At 43.7% G+C, this 20341-nt stretch overlaps 1 protein-coding gene across 3 annotated transcripts in view; it reads right to left on the minus strand.

Annotated features, from left to right (window-relative positions):
• Window positions 1-18512, minus strand: part of Arhgap19 (Rho GTPase activating protein 19) — a 45592-nt gene extending 27080 nt beyond the window's left edge. Inside the window, exons 1-2 of one of the 3 annotated variants that reach the window (XM_028889418.2) lie at window positions 18419-18512; window positions 849-1114 (exon numbers count right to left, since the gene is read on the minus strand). In XM_028889418.2, the coding sequence (XP_028745251.1) occupies window positions 849-1114; window positions 18419-18474 (322 nt within the window). In that variant the 5' untranslated portion in view covers window positions 18475-18512. Of the gene's footprint in view, window positions 1-848; window positions 1115-4752; window positions 4851-17762; window positions 18198-18418 lie in introns of those variants that run through there. The other 2 variants (XM_028889416.2, XM_037206895.1) reach the window with 2 other exon arrangements.
• Window positions 18513-20341: the final 1829 nt, after the last annotated feature.

Here is a 20341-nt window from a genome sequence, read left to right on the forward strand (position 1 = left end):
AGTCTCAGCTACTCTAAAGGCTAAGGCATGATGATCACTTGAGCCTAGTGAGACCAGCCTAAACAACAGAGTGAGATACCAACGCAGAGAGAGGGAGAGAGAGAGGAGAAAGAAAGGAAGGACAGAAGTACACCTGAAAAACATTAGTTTAGTACAATATTCATAGGGCATGAAAATTAAGATGCCCTTGATAACTACCTAAACTAGCCATATGCTCTCTCAGGTACTGAATATATTTTCTATCTTCTCTCCTCTCCCCTCCTCCCTTTTCTTCACCTCCACTTCCCTTCTCTCCTCTCCTCCTTCTCATCTTCCTCTTTCTCTGACAGCATTTCACGATGTGCCCAAGTTTCCTCAAACTTCAGATACTCTTGCCTCAGCCATCAAAATGCTGGGATTACAAGATCTGCATCACCATGCCAGGTTTAAGTATTTCTTCATCTAGACAGTTTCAGAATTTTTATCGTTACTATTTAAAGTTCTACTAATGAAAATGAGGGTAAAAGACCAAAAACTGCTTTAGGATAATTACAACTTCCCAGTGAAGGTACAAATGTTAAGGGGATAAAGCACAGTCCCAGAAGCCCACTTCAGCAAGTTAAGAATACTGTCACTCTTGCAGAGGACCTGGCATGACAGCTCACAACTGCCTGTCACTCCACTTCCAGGGTATCTGACGCCATCTTCTGGCTACCATGGGCACTGCATATACCTGGCACACATACAAATAAGCAGGCACAAAACAGATAGCATAAATTTAAAATACATTTTAAAAAAAAAAAAAAAGAGAGAGAGAGTAAAGCCCAATCAGCAGCTAAGACTGTGCCCGTCACAGACACAAGACCTACCCTTCCTCTTGAGAGACATTAGAGACCTGAAGAACCCTGCAGCTGGGCCAGCCCCGCCAGGCAGCTTCAGGTCCACTTCCCCCATCAGCTGAGCCAGCTCAGTTCCAGGCAAATCAATAAGTCTTGTGATGTTGCTGACCACCAACTCGGTGAACACCTCTGGTTTCTCATGTCGGAGTTTCTCCACAAAAAAGTCAGGATTGAAGATAACAGGCTGACCTCGAAGGGGAGAATCATTGCAAATGACAAAATTGCAGATGGCATCACTGGAAGAAAAAAAAGTGAACAGAAGGCTCTTTGGAGGAATTGTTTTTGCGTTTCTTACTTCCTACTCCAAGGGTTCTGCAGTTCCTGAGTCTACACACACAGCAGAGGGTTCCTAACAGGCTGCTTCCTCTAATAGAAGCAGCTGACCTTGGAATCTGCTCTTCATCGCAAAAGCATTCACAGAATGGAAGTTACTTACAGCTACAGAAAGATATACATTAATCCAGCTTTGCCTAGGCCCACAGACAGGTTTTAGTTGTTTATTCATTTAGTTAGTGGCTCTTTGAGCATGCTAGTCAAATGCTCTCTGACACTGTACTACTGTATCTCAAACCCACTTTTCCTTTTAAACATTTCCATTCTGGATGCCTCTGACTCATGAGTTATCTAACTCTTGCTCAGAAAGGTTTTTCTCTATAAGGCCCTGATCTTCATATTTAAGAACTCAATTGTTGCCGGCAGTGGTGGTGCATGCCTTTAATCTCAGCACTCGGGAGGCAGAGGCAGGGGGATCTCCAGTTCAAGGCCAGCCTGGTCTACAGAGTGAGTTCCAGGACAGGAAAAAAAAAAAAAAAAAAAAAAATAACCTCAATTGTTGGGCCAGTAAGATAGCCAAGCCTGATGACCTGAGTTTGACCCCTGACTCCCACATGGTAGCAGGAGAGAACTGACTCCCACCAGTTGTCCTCTGACCCCCACATACATGCTGTGATGCACACACTCACAAACACACACAAAATCAATAAGTGTCAGAAACGTTTTTATGTGTAAACTTTTTAAAAATAACATTGTTGGGCATGGTGGCACGTGACTGCAATCTCAGCATTCTCCAGAGGCTGAAGGGAAGACTGGGAGGCTGAAGACCAGCCTACAACAAAGAGATCCTGACTAGAGGCAGTTAGGTTGCTAGAGAAATGGCTCAGAGCACTTGCTACTCTTCCAGAGACCTGAGTTTGGTCACCAGCACCCCTGTCAAGGAGCTCACAAATGCCAGTAACTACAGCTCCAGGGGATCTGAGAATAAATTTTTACAAGACTTCTAAAAATTATAATTATTATTATTAAATAATAAAAATAAGAACTGTACTATTCCACCCCCTATAGCACACACATCATCAAATGTACTTACCATCTATTATCTCTAATGGCTGATTCTTTTTTTTTTTTTTTTTTTTTTTTGGTTTTTCGAGACAGGGTTTCTCTGTGTAGCTTTGCGCCTTTCCTGGAACTCACTTGGTAGCCCAGGCTGGTCTCGAACTCACAGAGGTCCGCCTGCCTCTGCCTCCCGAGTGCTGGGATTAAAGGCGTGCGCCACCACCGCCCGGCCTAATGGCTGATTCTAATCCTTATCATATATGTATACAGTCATCAATTATAGAGCCCATGAATAAATATAACACACATCACAAAGGACAACTTAATCATATTTCAGTAAAGCAAAGTTAAGTTCACCTGACTCATACAATACTTCCACAATAAAATGTCTACTGCACCCAGGCTATCAAGTACTGTTCCAGGAAAAGTAATGCCTCTAAATATTAAACAGAGCTAATCAACAACATATCTTTCTAACACAGCATGATCTTCCTTTCTGATGTTGGACTTTTGCATTCTAGGCAAGTACCCTTCCCAGCAATATCCCAAACCTTGTTTGGTTGGTTGGTTGGTTGTTTGATTGGTTTGGTTTGGTTGTTTGGTTTGGTTTGGTTTGGTGCATTGGTTTTTTAGACAGTTTCACTCTAGAGACCAAGCTGGTCTGAAACTCATTTTGCAGCCCTACTGCTTCAACCTCCCAAATACTGGGATTACAGGTGTAAACTATCATACCCAGGTAATAAATTTTGTTTGTGGTACTGGGAGTTAAACCTAGGACTGAGTACATGTTAGACATGCTCTACCAATGAGCCACATCCTCAACCCGGCTGATAATTTTTAATAACAGTATAATGACAAAAAGACACAGATAAGTAAACTTCAAAGTTCATCGGTACTTCCCTGAAAAAAAATATTGCATAATTTTAACAGCCCCAATCTTCACCTGAGAACTCAGAGAGCAAGCTGGCTCAGTCAGTAAAGTGTCTGCCACCATACCTAACAACCTGAGTTTGATCCCTAGGGGCTACGCGACAGGGAAGAATCAACTCCCACAAACTGTCTTCTGACCTACACACACACACACACACACACACACACACACAGTAAATTTATTTAAAAAAAAAAAATCACGTCAGAATTTAGATCTCTGAATGTGTGTTCTCAAGTCACTGAATAGAACACTTAGAGGCTTGTCCCCTCAGCCTTTCACACTAGCTTACACTGTTTTCCTATGTAAACTTAGGCACGTCAATAATTGCACAACAACTACAATCAGAAGCAACTTCTTTTTGTTTCGTTTTGTTTTTTTGTTTTTTGAGACAGTGTTTTTCTGGGTAAGCCTGAACTCCCTTTGTAGCCAGGCTGACCTCAAACTCAGAGATCTACCTGCCTCTGCCTCCCATGTGCTGGGACTAAAGGCATAAGAAGCAACTTCATTTTAACCCTTTGACAAAAGCCTCTTTTTTCGGTGTCAATTATTACAGGAAAGAAACGAGAGTCACTATGAAACTAATGTTTATAATCACTACCAATAAGAAGTGACCACCATCACCACAACAACAAAAATCAGAAAATGCCAAAGCCCAAGAAAAATAACCTTGTGATTGTCCAATCAATGTAAGTCACATCTCTTTAAATCTGAAGAACTACTTTCAGACCAAATTATCTCTAGCATTAATGTACATAAAACATATACATCGCCGGCGGTGGTGGCACATGCCTTTAATCCCAGCACTTGGGAGGCAGAAGTAGGCGGATCTATGTGAGTTCAAGGCCAGCCTGGTCTACAAAGCAAGATCCAGGAAAGGCGCAAAGCTACACAGAGAAACCCTGTCTCGAGAAAAAACAAAAAACCAAAAACATATACATCATAGTCCTTAAGTGGAAACATGTACACATGTAAAAGGCTACAGATTTTCATTATTTTAACAAGAGCATGACTGGTTAAGACTGAAATTTTTTTCCCTCTGCTGACTCTCCCAGCACTAAACTGGATCAAACATACACACTAGAAAAGGTTCTAGAAACACAAACCCCTCCTTCCTACCACCCTGGGGAAAAAAAAAAAATGCTTCCTCCTAAACAGCCTTGAGCAGGTTCAAGGCTGCCCTAAGAAAAGATACACTGTGCCCGTGAGGCACAGATCATCTCATTTCCTTCCCCTCCGCGCCCCACCCCACCCCTCCCTGTTCGTTCACTCTCTCTATGCCACACTTTCTCTTTAGGGAAATTATTCTTGAACCTCTTCCTCACTTTTTCCGAATGGAGCACCTGGTATGAGGACTTGGGAGACAGAAACCGAAGAGGAAGAAAGTGGAAGATGAGCCATAGAAAATAGTTAAAAGAGGTTTTCTTTTCAAGTTCCCCACTATTGCAAAGCCCACTAATCCCCTCCCAAATATACACTTCCACAACACAAAGCTAACAACAACAAAGAATGTATTTATCATAAGACATTTGTAATACTACGAAAGACAACATCCTATTCTACAAAACTTTTAAAGTAAGTTCACTCAAGTTCAAGAAAAATTAAACTTCTTACATAAACGCCGAAAGCTTCTGATGAGGCATTGCTAAGTGCAAGAGACAGGACAAAGCTTTCTCCTGCTGTGACAAAGGACTCTCCTTTCCGGCCCCTGTGCAGCCCACACAAATTCCTGGCATGGAGGAGGCACAAGGACATATTATGGGGCCTGAAAGGCGGTCCTTACTAAGACTCAGCACTGTTCTGCAAGGAGGAACCAAACAAAAGTAAAAAGCTAGCCTAGCTAATTGTACTTGCCAGTCTCTGGGTGAAATCAACAGCAGTCTCCCTTCACTTCTACACTGCAGGATATAGAAAATGGAATATCACATAATGTAAGCACATCAGATGGGAGTTTTATAATATGTAGGAGGGGTAGGATCTCTACTCCACATTGTACACAAAAAGTAAATTCCAGCTTCCAAAAGCCATGTTTTTTTTCTCTTACTTATGTGTATATCTATGTGCTTGTGTGAGTTTGTACTCTATGTGCACACAGGTGCCCATAGAGGCCAGGGTCAATAGGATCCCCTGGAATGGAGTTATAGGATGTTGTGTGCCACCTGACATGAATACTGGGAACTGAACCTGGGTCCTCTGCAAAAGCAGTAAGCTTTCTTAACTGCTGAACTGTCTCTCTCTAGTCCAGCACAGGTTATTAACTGGAAATCCCAGAGCCAGATGTGGGATACTTCCCATTGGTCATGGAGACCCCAGAGGCCCCAGAACAATAAAAGCTATTGCTAATAGGCTGTATTGGTAGACAGCACCCACTTTGGTTGCAAGACTTAGAAAAATCAGGCTGGAATTGAGCTGGAAGCTTTCTCCCTGCAGCTAAATTTCATACTGTCCGGAAGGTATATGCAGGGAAGAAAAACCACCATTGTCTTAACTGTGGACCCTGCATGCTCCAATGCTGACATGCCAGGCAAGATATGGCACTGGAAACATAGTAGCATGACTTTATGGGGTAGACAACAGCCTTCTGAATGGATTTGAGCCCTAGAGGAGGAACCTACTGCTGCTCTTCTGCTAAATACCCACCCATGCTGTCACACTGCCTTCTGTTCATGGTTATTCCCACACACTGTGCTGCCCTTGGCCTTGGTCAGAACACAGTTCTTCAGTGCTGTGGCCACTACAAAGTGGCCCATGCTCCAGCAACAAACCCTCGCCCATGCTCACGCTGACAACCCTAATTAAACTCTGGGGCTCACAGAGAGAAAGGGGGGAGTAAAGTGTGGGGACTTCAGGGGGAAAGTAGGGGTTCAGGAAGAATGGGATAAATGAGGGTAATGGGGATAGATATAATCAAAATTATCTAAATATATGAAGTGGTTAAAGAATAATATTTTTAATTCAAGACAATACAGCTCTAAATGTGGAACAACAAATGTTAATTTAGAAATAGTTGTTTTGTTTGGGGAGGATTTTCGGGTATGTGTGTGTGTGTTCATTATCGTTCTTTTGTCCTGTGTTTCACTGTGCTGAAGATAGAACCCAGGGCTTCATGCATGCTAAGAGAGCACTCTACCACTAAGCTATATCCCAAGCCCTGAAAACAGCATTTAAGAAGAAATCAACCAAGGTAAAGAAAGCTCAATCTTGCAAGCACACAAAGACCCAGGTACAGAGGCACAGCAGTGACTAGTGGAGGGGACAAGGAAGAAATCCAAAGTGGATGTGGTTTAAGTTTTCACGCAGAGGAGAGCTCATTGGGTAAAAGCACCTTCTGTCAAGCCAGACAACGTGACTTCTGTCCTTGGAATCTATAAAAGTGACCAATGTGGTTGCACACACTTGTAATCCCAGCACTGAAGAGGCAAAGGAGGGTCCCTGGGGGTTCACTAGCCAATCTAGCCTAAATGGTAAGATATAAAAGCATAATCCACAATGAAAATGTTGGATATTTACCTACATTAAAAAGTTTAGGCCAGTGATATGGCTCAGCAGGTAATGGCAATTAATACACAAGCCTGGCTACTCAAGTTGTAATTCCTAGAATCTACGTAAGAGAGGAAGGAGAGAAATGACTCCAGAAAGTTCTCCTCTTAACCTCTACATCGGCTCTACAGCACATGTGACCACACATGCGTCATAGGTACACACACACACACACACACATACACACATATATATTCTCCATAACGAAATCGCAATGCCTCCAAAGGAATGGGAAGGCTTTTCACATGTGAGGTTCTTACATATTTGCTTGTTGTATTGAAGTGCTGGTGTTACTTTAGTTGTTAGGATCATACCCTGGACCCTGGCAGCCCTGCCAACTAAACAGACAACAAGTAGTGAAAAACAAAGAAGGGAGACTCATCAATGTGGCCAAGAGAAAGAGGAAAAGGGATCTGTGACATGCCCCCTCCCGGTCCATCTTCAGGAGTCATGACATGCATGAGGTTAAGTTTTTGTTGTTTTGGAGACAGGGTTTCTCTGTGTAGCCCTGGCTGTCCTGGAACTTGTTCTGTAGACCAGGCTGGCCTCCAACTCAGAGATACACCTGCCTTTGCCTCCCGAGTGCTGGGATTAAAGGTGTGCATCACCACCACCCAGCAAGGTTAAGGTTTAAATTGAAAGCAAGTGGTATGCACAATTAAGCAGTCTAAGACAAGATGTGGTCTCATCCCTCACCATTGTCTGGGCTCCAGTCTCCCCCACAAGGTGATCTGACAAGTTGATAGAACTTTTGTGAAATCTCTTTCAGGAAACAAGCTCCCCCTCTAGCTGGTATCATGACCTCAGCACTTTCCTTCTTCCCAACATGAGATTCTTGGGGACATTCCAATCTTGTGGGATCCATTTTTGTCTCAGTAGTTCAACAGCTAAAGGTAGAGGAATATCTTCATCTTAATTACTGTTCTATTGTTGTGAAGCGACACCATGACCAAGGCAACTCTCATTAAAGAAAGCATTTACCTGGGGGCTAGCTTACAGTTTCAGAGAGTTAGTCCATCATCATCATGACAGGAAGCAGACAAGCATGGATGAAAACACTAGCTGAGAGTTTTACATCCTAATCCACAGGCAGCAGGCAGGAGAGAGACACTGAGCCTGGCATGGGCTTTTGAAACCTCAAAGCCCACTCCCAGTAACATACTTCCTCCAACAAGACTGCATCTACTTGAACAAGGCCATACTCCCAATCCTTTCCTAAACAGTCCACCAGCTAGGGACTAGATATTCAAATACATAAGCCTACGGGGGCTAATCTCATTCAAACCACCACAATTTTTCATTTCTGTAAGACATGAAACTCAAACCCAGGGCCCATACATCTAGGGAAGCATCCTACTAACCTATGCTCACTCTTTCAATTTTTAAGGGACTGTTTTGGTTTGTTAGTGGGTGGGGGTGTTCCTTTGAAACAGGGTCTCCTTGTATAGCTCAATGCTGTCTTTGAACTCAAGATCTTCCTGCCTCCACCTCCCAACTGCAGGAGATTCCAGCCACCTACAATCAAACCCAGTTTCTTTCATAACTTTTCTTTTGCGTGTGGTACAGACATATGTGTGCACAGGTGCATCCACCCATGCGCATACTTGTGGAGCCCAGGGGTTGACTACTGATATTTTCCACTATCACTCTCTCTCCATTTTATTTTCTAAAACAAGGGTCTCACTGAACCTGGAGCTCACCAATTCAGCAAAAATGGCCAGTGATTCCAAAGATCTACCTATCTCTCCCAGTGCTGCGATTACAAACCCTACCTGGAACCCAACACTTGCAAGAAGGAAACTTGAAGATCAGTTCGAGGTCATTCTTGAAACTACTTCCCAGGTGCTAATATTGCTGTTATAAATCACTAAGCTGTGAAAAGTGAGGAGGGTTTGAAGCTAATATGGCAAAATGTTAAGATCTGCTGGTGTGAGGGATAAAGTATTACTCTACATATTTCTGTGTAAAACAACATTTCATGACGAGGTTTGGGATTTCTTGTGGCTTTGTGGGAGATTTTGTTTTGTTTTGTAAATAATAAAGTAATTGGGGTCTAAATCTTGCTACAAGTGATATAAATATCATAAAGGGGTTGGAAATGAAGCTCCAAGGTAAAGCATGTACTTGGCATGTGTGAGGCCCTGGCTTTAATATCCAATACAACAAACAAACAAACAAAACAGAAAATCATCAAACTACATAATTTCCTCTTTTTTTTTTTTTTTTTTTTTTTTTTTTGGTGTTATTTAGTTTTGTTTTTCGAGACAGGGATTCTCTGTATAGCCCTGGCTGTCCCAGAACTCACTCTGTAGACCAGGCTGGCTTTGAACTCACAGAGATCCACCTGCCTCTGCCTCTTGAGTGCTGGGATTAAAGGTGTGCATCACCACCACCCAGCAAGGTTAAGGTTTAAATTGAAAGCAAGTGGTATGCACAATTAAGCAGTCTAAGACAAGATGTGGTCTCATCCATCACCATTGTCTGGGCTCCAGTCTCCCCCACAAGGTGATCTGACAAGTTGATAGAACTTTTGTGAAATCTCTTTCAGGAAACAAGCTCCCCCTCTAGCTGGTATCATGACCTCAGCACTTTCCTTCTTCCCAACATGAGATTCTTGGGGACATTCCAATCTTGTGGGATCCATTTTTGTCTCAGTAGTTCAACAGCTAAAGGTAGAGGAATATCTTCATCTTAATTACGGTTCTATTGTTGTGAAGCGACACCATGACCAAGGCAACTCTCATTAAAGAAAGCATTTACCTGGGGGCTAGCTTACAGTTTCAGAGAGTTAGTCCATCATCATCATGACAGGAAGCAGACAAGCATGGATGAAAACACTAGCTGAGAGTTTTACATCCTAATCCACAGGCAGCAGGCAGAAGGAGAGAGACACTGAGCCTGGCATGGGCTTTTGAAACCTCAAAGCCCACTCCCAGTAACATACTTCCTCCAACAAGACTGCATCTACTTGAACAAGGCCATACTCCCAATCCTTTCCTAAACAGTCCACCAGCTAGGGACTAGATATTCAAATACATAAGCCTACGGGGGCTAATCTCATTCAAACCACCACAATTTTTCATTTCTGTAAGACATGAAACTCAAACCCAGGGCCCATACATCTAGGGAAGCATCCTACTAACCTATGCTCACTCTTTCAATTTTTAAGGGACTGTTTTGGTTTGTTGGTGGGTGGGGGTGTTCCTTTGAAACAGGGTCTCCTTGTATAGCTCAATGCTGTCTTTGAACTCAAGATCTTCCTGCCTCCACCTCCCAACTGCAGGAGATTCCAGCCACCTACAATCAAACCCAGTTTCTTTCATAACTTTTCTTTTGCGTGTGGTACAGACATATGTGTGCACAGGTGCATCCACCCATGCGCATACTTGTGGAGCCCAGGGGTTGACTACTGATATTTTCCACTATCACTCTCTCTCCATTTTATTTTCTAAAACAAGGGTCTCACTGAACCTGGAGCTCACCAATTCAGCAAAAATGGCCAGTGATTCCAAAGATCTACCTATCTCTCCCAGTGCTGCGATTACAAACCCTACCTGGAACCCCAACACTTGCAAGAAGGAAACTTGAAGATCAGTTCGAGGTCATTCTTGAAACTACTTCCCAGGTGCTAATATTGCTGTTATAAATCACTAAGCTGTGAAAAGTGAGGAGGGTTTGAAGCTAATATGGCAAAATGTTAAGATCTGCTGGTGTGAGGGATAAAGTATTACTCTACATATTTCTGTGTAAAACAACATTTCATGACGAGGTTTGGGATTTCTTGTGGCTTTGTGGGAGATTTTGTTTTGTTTTGTAAATAATAAAGTAATTGGGGTCTAAATCTTGCTACAAGTGATATAAATATCATAAAGGGGTTGGAAATGAAGCTCCAAGGTAAAGCATGTACTTGGCATGTGTGAGGCCCTGGCTTTAATATCCAATACAACAAACAAACAAACAAAACAGAAAATCATCAAACTACATAATTTCCTCTTTTTTTTTTTTTTTTTTTTTTTTTTTGGTGTTATTTAGTTTTGTTTTTCGAGACAGGGATTCTCTGTATAGCCCTGGCTGTCCCAGAACTCACTCTGTAGACCAGGCTGGCTTTGAACTCACAGAGATCCACCTGCCTCTGCCTCTTGAGTGCTGGGATTAAAGGTGTGCACCACCATGCCCAGCTCCATTGTTATCTTAAACCTGAATGATTTAGATGACAAAAATGGCAGACTTTCCATCCCTCTTGAGAACCTTTTCTAGGTATTCTGAAAACACTCCTTAGTTTTCAGGTTTTATAGAACATCAGAATTCAAAAATCCTTTCTTCAATACTAGACTGAAGTCCAAGCCTGGAGTGTGTACCACCATCATCCCACACAATGCTTTTAAAAGTAAGGAAATTAGCTGGGCGGCAGTGGTGCACGCCTTTAATCTCAGCACTCAAGAGGCAGAGCCAGGCGGATCTCTGTGAGTTCGAGGCCAGCCTGGTCTACAGAGCAAGATCCAGGACAGGCACCAAAACAACTAGGAGAAACCCTGTCTCGGAAAAAAAAAAAAAAAAAAAAAAACAAGGGGTTAGCTCCTGAGGACCAACACCCAAGGTTGACCTCCCCTACAGTTAGGTATTGGCATAGCAATAGAGTGCTTGCCTGGTAAACTCAGAGTCCTAGGTCTGGTCCCTATCACACACACACACACACACACACACACACACACACACACACACACACACACACATACACAGCACAGATATGGTCAGAAGTAGGAAAAAGAATAATTAGGTGTGTAGGAAAACAGATACGCAGCTATCTCTAAGAATGGCAGAGCCCAGGGTCATTTTACAACCTAGTTGCAGTCTACAGTGATTTCCTTCACCACTAGATGGTACTCTGCATGTAAAGCGATATGCCTGGAATGGGCTGGAAAGAGGATCCACCTTTGAAAAAATCAATTAAGGAAAAATAAAATGCAAGTACTTCTGAGGGCACTGAAGCCATGAACCCACACAGCTCCAGGGAGCAAAAGCCAGCATCCTGCAGATGGATCTTCTGGCTGACTCCTGTCCAAACTGTAAACCCACAAAACTAAATATTTCCTCCCTGGTGAATTGCTTAACTTGACTTGTTCTCTAAGAACCACAACCTTGGCAGCATTTCTCAAAATATAAGCTATATTTAAAGTTGTCTAAGCCTGACTCACCACCCTGCGAGAAGTATGCACTCTCTTGGTGCATTTTCAACCATAAGAGGTTCTGAAATGCAGTGTTAAGTATGTCACTTTATTTGGGACCTATTAGAAAAGGAATAAAGTACCAAACAAAGATAGTATATTCTCCCTCTCCCTACATCTTCATAGCAAATTTAAGTTGAATCATGAAAGCTATACATAGAGAAGATAAAATAGGCCATACACCCAGTTTACAGGCTTTATAGCTATAAGAAACAGTCCAGAACAGTAAGCAGCACCACACAGCTTCACAGAACAGAAATCTCTTAGAACATTTAAACCCTAAAGAAAGTCTGCCCTTAAGAGACACTGCCCTGGAAAGGTTCTGTAATGTGGACCTCTTATTGTAGGGTAAAAAGGGCTAAGGAAAAACACTCTGACCCAGACTTGACCCCAGGACCAGGACTTGAAATCCCATCAATCCCTGAGCTTGCCCCAGAGTCGGGCTGCAGAATCCCACCAATCCCTGAGCACAGAATCCCACCAATCCCTAAGGTCCCTGAGCTCAAAATGCCACCAATCCCTGAGCTTGCCCCAGAATCAGACCACCAAAATCTACTAATCCCAAACCACCCTGGAAAGCCCCCACCCTACCCCAAGAAACTCTGTATAAGCTCTGTACCCTGTTCAGTTTGCTGTTGCCTCACCCTAGAGGCAACCACTCTCCTGGATTCCTCCTTCCCATTAGGTCTTTTGAATGAGGTTTGTTGTATTGTGTGACATTTTCCCAGAGCAGAACCCAGCTGTAACAACTTTCCCCAGAGCAGAGAAGAGCAGAGCTGTAACACTTTCACTGAGGAAACTTCCCCCTAGTGGAGCAGAGTTGTTAAACTACAGGGGACAGGAGCAGAGCTGTAACAACTTCACTGGGGAAACCCTCCCCTGCTGGAGCGGAGCTGCTGCTGCATTGGGGAAACCTTTCCCTAGAGCAGGGCCGCAAGCTGCTAAGCTTACAGTGATGTTGTGGTCTTCTTTGGCTCCCGATTGCCAGAATACCTTTCCATCCCAGCTGCAATGCCTACTTACATTTATCTCCTAGGTTCCAACCGTCTGCAAAATGTATTCAGCCCCTATATTTGACCTCAACTTAAACTAATTTGAAGCTACAAAAACAATTCAACATAAACTGACAAACCAGAAATGAAAGAATTCTTTGCTGGGGCTGGAGAGATGGCTCGGTGGTTAAGAGGACTGACTGTTCTTCCAGAGGATCAATTCCCAGCACCCACATGGTGGCTCACAACCATCTGTAGTGAGATCTGGCACCTTCTTCTGGCCTGCAGGCACACAAGCATGTTCTATTCAATGACAATGTAATGTTCTCAATCCAGAGAAGTAGTTACACTTCTCAGACCATCCATGACAACATTTTATTGGCTTATTGGTAATGTTTATTCTTTTGAGTGTCAGAAGAATTGACATTACTCTTATGGTTGACATGTCTCATAATTTCCTTCCCTAAAACAATGTAGACTGAGAAGGAGGCTAACTGCGTTATAAAATAACACCAACAGGCGAGTGACATGGCTTAGAGGGTACAGGTGCTTGCTGCCAAGCCTGACAACCTGTGATCCCCAGGACCCACGTGGGGAAGAGAGTGAACCAACTCTTGAAAGCTGTCCTCTGACCTCCACTGGTGTGCCATGGCACAAACACATAATATTGGGGGTGGGGGTGTTGTTGTTCTCTTAAAGTATCACCAGGGGCTGGCAAGACAGCTCAGTGATTAAAAGTGCTTGTTCATCTTCCAGAGGACCAAAAGTGCAGTTCTCAGCACCCACATCAAACAGCCTAAAACCATCTGTAACTCCAGCTGATGGGGACCTGACACCCTCTTCTGGCCTATTATGAACACCTGCACACATGTGGTATACACTCACACAGACATATACACACACATACACATAAATACTTTTTTAAAGTAACATCACGCCTTTAATCCCAGCACTCGGGAGGCAGAGGCAGGTGGTTATCTGTGAGTTCGAGGCCAGCCTGGACTACAGAGTGAGTTCCAGGAAAGGCGTAAAGCTACACAGAGAAACCCTGTCTTGAAAAACCAATAAAAAATAAAAATTAAAAAAAAGATAAAGTAACATCAAAATTCTCTATTTGAGGAATGTTCTTTTTTTTTTTTTTTTTTTTGGTTTTTCGAGACAGGGTTTCTCTGCGTAGTTTTGCACCTTTCCTGGAGCTCACTTGGTAGCCCAGGCTGGCCTCGAACTCACAGAACTCACAGCGATTCGCCTGGCTCTGCCTCCCGAGTGCTGGGATCAAAGGCGTGCGCCACCACTGCCCGGTTGAGGAATGTTCTGTAAGACATCTCGCTAACAGGGTCCCCCCTCTTACCCATTTATGCCAAATCTCTCACTCCTCAAACAAGTAGAGTCAAAGACTTGCAAGTTTGTTTTCTTTTCTTTTTTTCTTTTTTTTTTTTTTTTTTTTTTTTTTTTTGAGGTTGGGGAATTGAAGACAGGGTTTCTCTGTGTAGCCCTAGCTGTCCTGGAACTCAACTCAGAGACCCTCCTGCCTCTGCCTCCTGAGTGGTGGGACTACTATCTGGCCCAAGTTTATTTTCTATAGACTTTAAATGGCAAGAGTCCCAGGAATTAGCACTAGAAGCAATTCTATTATGTACATCTGTGTGTTCCAAAATCCAGAGGGATGAATAGTGTCTAAAAATCCTTTTGCTCTGAAGGATCTTATTGAAAATGTATTAGTTTGAAGAGGTTTTTTTGTTTGTTTGTTTGTTTGCTTTGTTTTAGTTTTTTGATGTTTTGTTTTGTTTTTCGAGACAGGTCTCACTAACTTTAGCCCAAGTTGACCCTGAACTCACCATCCTCCTGCCTCAAGCACCCTAGTGTTGAAATTGATAGGTATGTGCACACCTGATCTTCAATTCTCTAAAAATTTTAGTTGTATTATTGATAGCCATTGCACAGAAATAATTATATAGCATATATTCATTGTCCAAGATGATGGATTTTGGTTTGGGTTTCTTTGTTTTCTTGAGACAGGGTCTCATGTAGCCCAGGCTGGCTTCAAATTCTCTCCATAAGATGAGGCTGACCTTGAACTCCTGATTCTCCTGCCTCTACCCCCACTAGTGCTAGGGTTACAGGTGTTCACCACCACACCTATCTAAACTATGTTGATTTTTTAAAAAGTTGCCGGGCGGTGGTGGCGCACACCTTTAATCCCAGCTCTCGGGAGGCAGAGGCAGGTGGATCTCTGTGAGTTCAAGACCAGCCTGGTCTCCAAAGCGAGTTCCAGGAAAGACGCAAAGCTACACAGAGAAACCCTGTCTCAAAAAAAAAAAAAAAAAAAAAAAAAAAAAAAAAAGTAACAGGGACAGGGATATAGTTCATAGTTCAGCAACAGATGCCTTCCTAGTACCACAATAGAGAGAGGGAGGGGGCTATAAACATGGGCTCAAGTGACATAGATCTTGGGAAGGAGGAAGACTCAAAGTGCTCTTTTTATATGTAATTTATTTTTATTTTATGTGCAATGATGTTTTGTCTGCATGTTTGTCTGTGTGAGGGTGTCAGGTCCCCTAGAACTGGAGTTACAGACAGTTGTGAGCTGTCATGTGGGTGCTGGGAATTGAACCTGGGTCCTCTGGAAGAATAGTCAGTGCTCTTAACCACTGAGCCATCTCTCTAGCCCCTCAAAGTGCTCTTTTCATTACTGGGCTCTATAATAACTCTATTTATTAGCTCTTGCATATGTTTTTATCTACCAAATAAATTAAAAACAGGAAATAAAATGGACAAGGAAAATAGAGAGCCCCAGAAACAAGCTCTCATAATGCCTGAAACTTTGATATATAGTATCAGTTACTTCACAAATGTAAATAAAATATCAGGTTCCATAAAAATAAAAAATAAAAAACCAATTTTCTTTAAATGGCCCCTACCAAATAGCAAACTATACTCCAAAGATGAAGTTTTCATTCTAGTCTCTTCTAAATTGAATGGAATCAGCAAAATCACATTTGGGGGCTTCAGTTAATCAAGGAAAGTTCAACCCCCTAAATCAACTTGTCTCTTTTCTAAATTTCCTAATCCCAGAACAGAGGCATAATTTTACACCTAGCTATTTTTAAAGTTTTTAAAATAACAGCACTTCACAAAACTTTGTGCTAGCACTTACTAAGCAGACTGTTAAGTCATTGCTATTTGAAACAGGGAAACACAGATTGAAGGAGAATTTAGATTCGTGATATCTGTTCTTAATGAGTTTGCTCAGTAAAATGGCACGAAGCTCAACTTCTCCAGATTATAGCAATGAAGACAATCCAAGTGTAGGGGATGCCCAACTTAAGACAGTACTACCAAGGCTCAATGGTTTTGGGGTTTTTGTTGGTTTTTTTTTTTTTTTTTTTTTTTTTTTTTTTTGGTTTTTTGAGACAGGGTTTCTCTGTGTAGCTTTGGAGCCTTTCCTGGAACTCACTCTGTAGCCCTGACTGTCCTGGAACTCAGAGATCCACCTGCCTCTGCCTCCCGAGAGCTGGGATTAAAGGCGTGCGCCACCACCACCACCACCTGGCAGCTACAGCTGTTTCTATACCCAGTGCTGCAACATATTTTTTGTTCTCATAGAAGCTTTTCTCATAAAGCAAATCTTTCCATAGGATCCTACCTGAGACACCAGAAAGAGAGAGTTATACAACAGATCTGTGAATGCTAAACTGTGCACCGTGGGCCGTGAGATGGCTCAGTAAGGCACTGCCAGGCCTAACAACCCAAGTTCGATTCTCAGATCCACTGGTGAAGAAGAGAATGCCTGTGTGTTGTCTTCTGACCTCCGAGGTATGGACTGTGGCACCTATGCATGCATGCACGCACGCACGCGCGCACACACACACGTACATACGATAGGTAATATATTAATTGTTTTTAGTCCCATTAACTAAAAGGGGCCGGGAATATAGCTCAGTCAGTAGAATGCTTACCTAGCATGCATGGAGTCCTGGGTTTGATTCCTAACACCACATAAAACTGGTCTCAGTGGCATGTGCCTGTAATCCCAGCACTTGTGAGGTAGAGACAGGAGGTTCAGAAGCTTAAGATTGAGGTCAACTTGGGTTACATGAGACTTTGTCTCAAAAAATAAGTAAATTGGTGGCACACACCTTTAATCCCAGCACTCAGGAGGCAGAGGCAGGTGGATCTCTCAGTTCAAGGCCAGCCTGGTCTACAGAGTAAACTCCAGGACAGCCAGGGTTACACAGAGAAACCCTGTTGTGAAAGGGAAAAAACCCACAAACAACAACAAAAAAGTAAATAAATAAATAAGCTCACAAGAACACAATTTAGCTCCCACAATATGCAATTAACTAGTTAGTATTGGGGAAGCTGAAGCAGGATTGGGCATTCTAATCCAGCCTAGCTACTTAGCAAGAACCTGTCTCAACAACAGCAATAGGTTTCAGAGTCTGTGTTGATCATGTAGTTAACAGTTTAAAATCTTAGATTCAGTTGGTGGTAGCCTTGTGGAGGAATTCAGCCCTCTTGCTGTAGAACAGTATTTCATTTGTCCTCATTTTCATTACAATTCAGGATTTTCAAGTTGGATGAGGAATGATCTATGACATTTAGCAACCCACAACACAGTTCGGGGCAGGGTGGGGGTGTCAACCATTTCTGGGTAGGTCAAAGAGTAGGAAACTCCTCCATATAAAACCCTAATAAACCCAAACAAGCCCATCTAGGAGCAGGAAGAATCAGACTCACAAACCCACTTTCTCAGAATTCTTGGACTCTTCTGTTCCTTACCAATGGTACCAAAGTATGACACTCATCATATTCTGAGACAAATGTAAATAACCTCATTCTATTGGAGTGTATCGGTCCTCAATACCTGTAATCAATTAAAGACAGACTCGGCTTTCCTGTTTGGAAAAGAAGAAATGAAGTCACAATTTCATGGACAGCAGAACCCACGATGTGTTGTTCTTCGGCTGTTCTCCAAGGAAACACAAAATCTATCCCATTTCGACCAGTATTGGCCAGGCTGGGGGCCAGGCGCTTTAAACGACTTGTTTCATTCCGTCCGTGTTCTGAAATAAGCACTGTCAGGTTCATTTACAGACAAGGACTGAAGCCGAGAGAGGTCAGCCGGCCTGGGGACAAAGCCCTTTCTAACTGTCACTCAAGTCCCTGCTGGGACTTCAGCGCAGAGGCTGCCCCGGGGGGCATTTAAAGCTCCAGTGACGTTGGGGGCATTCGCTGAAGCGCTCTGGGCTTCAGTCTCCATTGAAAACGCTCGGCGCCAGGGCAGAGGGCGGTAGGCACGGGCCGGTAGCCGGCAGCCGAAGCGGCGGGCGGGCTCCACGCACCGCCGCGAGCGCAGACCGCAGCGACGCGCCTCAGCCCCCGCAGGCGCGACGGCGTGGACACCACGGGAGCGAGAAACAAAGCCCGGCCCTGTGGGCCACGGTGACTCAAGGGCAGGGCGGCGGCATCGCCAACCCACAGCCCCGTCTCCTAGGCAGCGGGACTGAGAACTTGGCTCACCTCCGGCAGGAGTTGGAGGCCGGTGGCTCCCCTCCACTCAGCGCCTCCGCCGCCATCTTCCGCGGCAGTTCGGTCCGCGGCCCCGCCTCAGGGCCCGCCCCCGAGCCCTTCGATTGGCTAGAATGTTTCCTCAAGCCCCGTACTAGTGGATGAACCTATAGCCCCGCCCACATAAGAGCAGTTCTATGCTACTATTGGCCTATTCAAATATCTAACTGTCATTGGCACAGAGCAAAAGAAAGGGTGGAAGAGACACTGTCCCGAGGCCTGCCGGGAGATGTAGTTTCTTGCTTTGATTAACCCATGTAATTCCGACGACTTTTAGGATATAGTCAGAAATCCCATTCTACACTTTCCACAACGGGTAAATCTAAGAGATGCAGAACTGTCGATTTTGAAAGTGACCTTAGGAGTCACTTGAACGGGAAGGGCTCGTGAGGCTCCTCCGCCCATCCCTGTAGGCAGTTAACAGTTGCTGGGGGAAGGGCTCATCCACCCCTCATGCCCCACTTACCCAGGTTCCATAGATTCTAAGAGGGACGGAAAGACATTCCCTTCAGTGGTATATAGCCTGTATGTTCCTGCAAGTAACCCTAAGTAAACTCATTCACACACACACACACACACACACACACACACACACACACACACACACACAAAAATGTTACCTCTCAGAAATTCAAGACTGAGACAGAGAATATCAGCTAAGAACAGAGTCCCATATTTTCAACTTTGTATCCAGAACCAAGAGCAGATCTAGAACTTTCAGGGGAGAAGTTAAGGAGGGTCTATATTCAATGTATACAGAACTCCTACTTCTCCTCCTTCTTCTTCTGGTTTTTTTGAAACGGGGGTTTCTCTGTGTAGCTTTGGAGTCTGTCCTGGAGTTAGCTTTGCAGACCAAACTGGCCTCGAACTCATAGAGGTCCACCTGCCTCTGCTTCCCCAGGGCTGGGATTAAAGGTGTGTGCCACCACCGCCTGGCGACCTTTTTCTTCTTATTCCCTAAACAATGCATTTTAAAAAGCTGTTTATTTAGCTTTAGGTATTATAACCTAGACATGATTTAAAGTATAAGGAAGGAATGAGTAGATTTTAAGCAAAAACTATGTCTTAGAGTTACTATTGCTGTGATGAAACACCATGACCAAAGCAACTTAGGGAGGAAAGAGTTTATTTGATCATTAAAGAAAGTCAGAAAAAAAATAAAATAAAATAAAATAAAAAAGAAAGTCAGGACAGGAACTCAAACAGGGCAGAAACCTGGAGTTAGGAGTGTTGGCAGTTCATGCCCACTCAAGCAGCAGGAAGAGCTTTCCCTGTGGTGAGCAGATACTCCCTTGGTAAACTTTGTTATACTTTGTAAACTTGGTAAGGCCCTGCATCCCAGGCTTCCCTAACAGCACTAACTGCCATTTCCTAAGAGCTGTAACAGCCTTTCCCAGGCCTGGCCAGAGAGTGATCAGGCCCTGCCCTACAAGAAAAAAATCCCACCAATCCCTGAGTTTGCCCCAACATCAGGCCACATAATCCCTCCAATCCCAGGCCACCCTGGAAAGCTCCCCCAGCCCCAAGAAACCCTATCTAAACCCGTGTTCTACCCAGTTCTCTGCTGCTTCTCACCCAGAGGCAGCCACCCTCCTGGATTCATCCCTCTCAATAAATCTCTTGTGTGAAGTCTGTTGTGTGGTGTGACTTTGTTGTATTCCTTGGCTTTCGACTGCCAGGATACCTTTCCATCTGAGCTGTAACACTTACAAGGAGCTGATGCAGAGGCCATGGAGAAATGCTTTTTACTGGCTTACTCCTCATGGCTTGCTCAGCTGGCTTTCCAATAGAACCCAGGACCACCAGCCTAGGGGTGGCACCACCCATAATGGGCTAGGCTCTCCCACATCCATCACTAATTAAGAAAATTACTTA

This window comes from Peromyscus leucopus, chromosome 1 (genome assembly GCF_004664715.2).
Source record: "Peromyscus leucopus breed LL Stock chromosome 1, UCI_PerLeu_2.1, whole genome shotgun sequence".
NCBI classification, from domain to species: Eukaryota; Metazoa; Chordata; class Mammalia; order Rodentia; family Cricetidae; genus Peromyscus; species Peromyscus leucopus.